The 6918-nt window shown below is 31.9% G+C and overlaps 1 protein-coding gene across 1 annotated transcript; it reads right to left on the bottom strand.

Annotated features, from left to right (window-relative positions):
* Window positions 1-4046: 4046 nt before the first annotated feature.
* Window positions 4047-5984, bottom strand: LOC123909611 (E3 ubiquitin-protein ligase BOI). Its single transcript, XM_045960484.1, has 3 exons — window positions 5342-5984; window positions 4906-5246; window positions 4047-4814 (listed from the first exon to the last, which is right to left on the bottom strand). Exons 1-3 carry the CDS (start codon window positions 5433-5435, stop codon window positions 4284-4286), a joined length of 966 nt encoding a protein of 321 aa, XP_045816440.1. The 5' UTR covers window positions 5436-5984; the 3' UTR covers window positions 4047-4283.
* Window positions 5985-6918: the final 934 nt, after the last annotated feature.

Genomic DNA, 6918 nt, shown 5'->3' with positions numbered 1-6918 from the left:
ATAAAAGTCCAATGTAATTGATCGAGTTTATATTCTTCTTAAGAAAACTATGTTGGAAGTTGGAACAAATTAATGAACTATTTTGTTTAATTTCTGCAGACCTTGCACTGCATATAGTACTAGTATCATTTATGTTAAAGATCGTCGTGATATGAGGATGGATGACAATTTTCTTGGAAATCACTTGAACCGACTCTGTTATAGCAGTATCTTATAAACAATTAGGTGAACATAAAATCAATTATTCAGCTGCTTCATTTCGAAGGTCAATAATTTTGAATTCTGATTGAAAACGTTGATCTTCAGAGGAACTGTATAAACAACTGAAAATAAAATTTACATTGGAATCAGTGGAAGTATGCTTGGAGCCGAAGGTTGGAATCCGAGCATTGAAAATGATCAGTGACATAAAAGGATGAGACCTGTAGAAAATGTTCAAGTTAGTATAAGCTTGAGGTGGAGGTGGAGGTTAGAGTAATGTCTGCCTTTGGAGGTGGTAAAAGGCTGTATATATAGGTCAATGAATGTGATATTGGACCGATGGATGTGACATTGAACTTCGTTCAACCTAAAAGTCTGATCCAAAACAATATGTATTATTATTTTTTTGGAATGGCAAATAAAAAATATTTTAACTATTTGATTGACTTGCGAAGACCGTAGCTTACTCCAATGATATTTGGAATAGTTATTCTCCTTAACCTAGTCTCATGTTGATGGCTGATATTATGGACGTCACTCGTATGCAAGCTTAGTTTTTCTTCCTCTTATTCTTGTGTTGTTTGTTTTTATTTTCCTCAGAAAAAAGAATGTATTAACTATGCTATTTTTTTCTTTCAAATTCAAATAAAGAATGTTTATAAGGTCCCAATTTTATAGAAACCAAAAACATATTTAACCTTAATATATTCGACTTAAGGAGCGATTAATCCAAAAGACACCAATCTAAGCCCATTTGTGAGGGTGTGCATATAAAGTCAAAATTTTGTTTTGCTCTATATGGATTGATCCAATATAGGAAGTGGCATCAGGAGGATTCGAACATGATACTTTAAGAGGAGCAAAAACCTTCAAGTGTCTCTTTTATTAGTCATTGTGATGCTCAAATATATTTTTAGGTAGATCAAGTGCTCATAAAATTACTAAAAGTGGACACTAATGATGTATTTACAATTTTAATATCTTTTTTACATATCAATATGATAGCGACTTACACTTCGAAGAACTAAAATGGTGGGTTGCCCTTTCTTTTCAATTTTAACCAATGTATAGGATTCTAGTATTGAAATATACATGGAAAAAAAAACAAGAGAGTTTTATTATAGGATTCATTTGCTTATGTTTAGATTAATTTGATATGACTGAGAATGAATTGGTCAAAATAGTCAGAAGTCTGACATTTGACTTCTACGTATGTAAGAAATCAGTCAGAAGTAAAATATCCAACTTATATATATCTTTGTATTTTCTGATTGAGATTGGTCATCGTTATACAATAGATACTTTGAATTTATATAATGATAAAAAAAATAATACTAATTGAATATGACTTCAAGATTTATTTTTTTTTAAAATCATCAAGACATGATTTTTTTTTTTGATAGAGAAAGCCATGATTTTCAAACAATAAATAATTAAATTATGTTTTTTTATGTAATTAAATTATGTTATTACTAGTATTATTTTATTTTTCAGAAAACGAAACATACACTACCGTCTACCACTATCATCATTGTTATTATATTTTGACAGAAATATTAAATAAAAAAATAGTTTAATTGATATGCATCGACGGTGCAAAATAGTTTTACACGATCGTCCAATAAACATCCACCATTTTGCCATGTCATATCAAGAAAGTGGGGTGATGTGGCGGAAAACATGAATGATATTGATTGACAGTGTAAAGTTATTTTATACCGTCGGTGTATATAAATTAAAGAGTTTAATTGCTGTGCACCGTCGGTGTAAATTTTTTTTACACATACATCCAATGACGCGTTGCCACATCATTTAATGAATGTGACACATCATGTGTTTTTAATGACCATACATGATGTGTCTGTATATTATTGGACGCATGTGCAAAATATCTTTACACCGACGGTGTAAATATTTTATACCGTCGGTGTATATAAATTAAATTCTAAATTAAATCCATAAAAAAAATCTTCTATTCTGTAAAATATGCACACAGGTCTTTTAGAATAAAAATGGACGCAGGGGTGTGAACAACGAAGGGATGGGTCAATATTTTCTGTACGTGTTCTCCAAACTACATGGGCCTTCAAGTTTCTGATGGATTTAAGATTCGATAGTTTCTCTTCCCACCCTTCAAGTTTCTTTTCTATCTCCAAAAACCACAGAAAACTTCGGTAAATAGAACCCAATGATTATTTAGTGTAAAATTTACACTAGAAAAAACTTCGGTAAATAGAAACCGAAACTTTCTACATGTTTTTGGGAGTTGAAAAAAATTGTGGGGTGGGAAGACAAACTTTCTTAAGATTCTTTTGTTGCAAGTCAATATTTACATGACTGTTCTACCAAAAAAATATATATTTACATGACTGTTAAATTATGTGAAGCAAATCACCATTATTTATTTTTATTTTTTTCCTATAGCCACTACAAAGATTCCCTCCAATTTCCTATTTATAAAGGAATCACTGACCTTTTCGCGCAAATCTCGTCGAATCCAAAAATCATCATTAGGGAATATTTTCGGCAAATTTTAATTCTCATAGAAATAAATGGATCTACAATAAATGTTCAAGAATTCGTCATTGACGATCTTTTGTTGAATGCAAATTGTGATCCTCGATGAGATCAACGGATTCACAATGAATGCTCGAAAGTCCGCAACGACAATTCTCGTTTATGCCTGTCATGAACACCCAACAAACGTGTCCTAGAACACACTCATCGCAGATAGTTGACACATAGGCATCTACCGTGCATTAAGGCTCCTCAGCCGTTTTCCGACAACCGTTGATGACATTAATATGCCCATCATTTGCCTTGGCCCGGAGCCAGAGGATATATATACTTCTCTCATGTAGAGGAGTCATGTACATTCTGCTATACTTTTAAAACCTTACCCCCTCTTACTAACTTGAGTGTCAGAGCACCTGCAGATACAAAATCTCCCTCCCATTCACCGAAACGAAAGGGGAACACTGCCGGATACAATCAATTCTGACCCCAGTAAGATCAAATCATAACAGTATACTCTAATACTCTAATTAATAGAATATCAATAACAAATCTCTTACCTTCATATCAAACAATACCACCACAAATTCAAAATTCAAATCACCACCAAATACAAACACTTTTTTCATATCATTGTAACACATATATTTATTTATTTTACTTTATTCCAAAAGATCATGTGTCCCATAAAAGACCATTCACCCAAGAAAACAAAATGCCCTTCCCACTAACTATAGTGAAATCAAAATCAAAATTCAAATCAACATAACTTAATGTTCCCCGGTTGCATTGGACGGTGACCTGGTCCCTAAATGCCAACATTAAGATTCGTCACGTTAACATATTTTCCTATACATCATTTAACTTTCTCCTTTATCTTTACATATCCACAGTAACAAAAATCACACAAATTATATACCCCTAACTGAATAATCTTAATTCTCAATATGTGCAACTTTATTATTATAATGTTAATAATATATAAACAAACAAACACAAAAGCATCTCAAAATTTAAAGATATGTATTCTTTTGCCACTTACCTGCCTGAGACGTATTCCAATTTCCCACCGTTTGGACCACCCCTATAACAAAGAAGATTCCATTGGAAAATCTTATTGAAGCAAATGTTCATATATATCCCAATTACATCTACAAAAAATTACCAACAAACAAACAAAACAATCCTTGCGCCACAAGCATCCTACTTAAAAGAAGGCTAAGTTAACAAGGCATTTCAAAATTATGCAAGAATATTACATCAACATAGAGACAACTATATAATAACACTAAGCATTTAGAAATGGCATCAAAATCAAGTTCAATAATTTATAAAACAAAAGAATAAAAATATTAATTCAATAGAATAAAATTTCCAAAAGATTGAAGAACCCAACAACAAAAAAATGCCACTATCCATGTGGCCATGTACATCCATCCATCCATCGCCTAGGTCATTTTCCTTTTCTTTCAAAATCCAAAAAACAAAAAACTATTTATAATTATTTTATTTTTTTGGCTCTGCCAATTTCTGATGAACATGCATCATGTGATTATGAAATGAAACCACTAAGATAGATAAATCTCAACGGTTGAATTTTTAACGGTGAGACAAACGGGGCAAACACGGAAATGTGTGTCGCATTCGTTACAAACACATAAGTGACGACACGGCAACACAACAACCGAAGCAACCCGTTTTTCACAACCTTTACATTTAGGACCCGAAATAACAACCCGATCCGGATCAATATAACCCGATTCCGCATCTTCAGCTTGACCTTCAACACCTAATGCGCACGATAGCCCACATCCTTCTTCTCCTCTATTTTCTACGCCACCGTTCATCATAGCATGATGCAGTTGGTTTTGAAGAGATATAGCTGTTGCTTCTTGTTCTTTAGCTTTTGCTTGCCAAAGTTGCGCTTCTGTTCTAAGATGCGCCGCGCGTGATTCTAATTCCATGTTTCTGCGCGTAGCTTTTTCTAAATCCATTTCTTTTTCTCTTAATCTACGCGCCACCGTTTCCTCTGCTGTTTTTATAATCGCTCTATAGTTTCTCTGTCTTTTTTCCTCTAATGTCCGTTGCAGCTCTTCTCCCTAATAAAAAAAAATCATTTTTTTAAACCAAAAATAAATAAAAAATGAAATTTTGATAATGGGAAAATTTATAAAGAAAACAAATTTCTACCTGGGCTTGAAGGAATTGGTCTATTTCATCTTTTTGTTGCTTGATTTGTGAAGATAAGCCATGAGATAATAGAGATAGAAATTGAGATGAGTGAAACCCATTTTGTTGTTGTTGTTGTTGAAATTGTAGTCTTTGTTGTTGTTGTTGTTGATCGCCAAAGGATAAACCTAAACCGGTTGAGACAATGTTTTGATGTTGTTGATGATGTTGTTGTTGGTTATGGAGTTGAGTGAGGTCTATGAGATGAGGAGAGTGAGATTGTAAAGAGAAAGGATTCATAATGTTGTGAGAAGATTGTATAACCCCTGTTTCTCTTCCTCTTTTTCGAGAATTATTAGTACCTATTTAATCAAAAAATCAAATTTTTTAGTATTAGATTATACTATAAGAAACAAAAAAAAAAAAAAAAGAGGTTATTATGAAAGAAAAAAGATACCTGGAGTGTTGAATAAGATGATATTGGATTGATCAGGTTGTGGTTGTAATGAATATTCATGTACATTGGATGGGTATTGAGCTTGAACAGCCATTGAATATAAAGGGGGGTAAGAGATAGAAATATAGGAGGTGTATGTATGTATGGGGAAATTGTAATGGTAGAAGAAGAAGAAGAAACAAACAAGGTGGGAAATAGATGAAGGAATTAAAGGAAGAGTACTAGTGAATAATAATAAATATATAAATAATAATGAATCACAAAACGCATAAGAAGAATGAATGAAATCAATGCCTTTATGTACCAAGCAAAGACGGACTCTTCAATATTAGAGAAGACCAAAAAAAAAAAAAAAAGAATAATGAGAGAATGGAACAGAACAAGAATTAAGGAACGGTGGCACCACCACTAGTACTATGTTTGTTGTTTCTTATAGCTCATTGTTTTCACCCACTTTGTGTTGTTTTTTTGAAAATAGAGGTTGGAGATAGATGAGAATGAGTCCAAGAGAGAGAGAGAGAGAGACACCTTATAATTTCTTTCTTTGCTTCTCTTCTTCGCGTGGAGCAGCTAACTTTTCTTTTCTTTACAAACAACAACTACTGTCCCCTTCTTCATTCATTATTTTTATTGTTTTTCCTTACACCTATTTTTATTTTTTTCTCAATAATATCCTATTACAATAAATATTTTCTAATTTTAGTTTATTTACTTGCTTTTTACTTATTCTTATTCAACTATCTATAAATAAATATTTGCTTTAAATATTGAGCTAATTCTAATATAAAACATATTTTTAAATTATATTTTTAAACAAGAAACGAGTTTTATACAATTCTAAACAGAAATATAAATCATAAATCATACGTTTTAATGATATTTTATTTTAAATATAAATTTTTTAAAAGATATTTAAACATATTATTTTTTAATGTGAATGAATATGCATAACACGTTATATAAAAGCGACAATAAAGTCATTGAGGCATTGATGAGTGGCTGTTACGAGATGCGACACATCAATATGGTGGAGGCGTTAGACTTCCTAAGAATATGATAATAGTTGTTATCATGTGAGAGGAGATGATCCATCATTCTAGATGAAGATTTTTGTTGTCGGACCTTTGTACCTCTAAGATCGAGTCGATAAAACGAACATTGACTTTAGACTAGCCCAAAACAAATTCAATTCATCTAAATTTAAAGATGATTGAGTTTAATTTCTAACTTCATATGTGACTCAGGAAACTTACATCAAATAATTTATTAGTCAGAGTTCAATCTTTAAGATGAATTATTGAAATATTTATGATTCAAACTTTAACTTCTGCATATAACAACGTCTCTATAAACTGAACTAAATTTTTATTTTTATTTTTTTAAATTTATTTTAACAATGGCATAAGGACACATAAATATTAAGTTTTGTTTTTATTTTATTAGGAAGGCTTGCGTGGATTAGTGTGTGAATGAAGGAGGCGTTGGTAAATGGGTGATGTATTGTTGTTGTTGGGTTGTGCAGTTTTCTGCCGCTGGAGGAATTGTTTGTTTCTATATATACCCCATGCGTCTTGCGC

The sequence above is a fragment of the Trifolium pratense genome, linkage group LG2 (assembly GCF_020283565.1).
Source record: "Trifolium pratense cultivar HEN17-A07 linkage group LG2, ARS_RC_1.1, whole genome shotgun sequence".
Lineage (NCBI taxonomy): Eukaryota > Viridiplantae > Streptophyta > Magnoliopsida > Fabales > Fabaceae > Trifolium > Trifolium pratense.
This window is presented reverse-complemented; position numbering and strand designations above follow the sequence as displayed.

What these genes read in the sequence shown, in the direction of transcription:
- LOC123909611 (XM_045960484.1), bottom strand. Translation starts at nt 5,435, where the DNA reads ATGGCTGTTCAAGCTCAATACCCATCCAATGTACATGAATATTCATTA. An exon ending in CATCTTATTCAACACTCCAG is followed by an intron (nt 5,247 to 5,341) that starts GTATCTTTTTTC and finishes TTGATTAAATAG; the next exon opens with GTACTAATAATTCTCGAAAA. An exon ending in ACCAATTCCTTCAAGCCCAG is followed by an intron (nt 4,815 to 4,905) that starts GTAGAAATTTGT and finishes TTTTTTTATTAG; the next exon opens with GGAGAAGAGCTGCAACGGAC.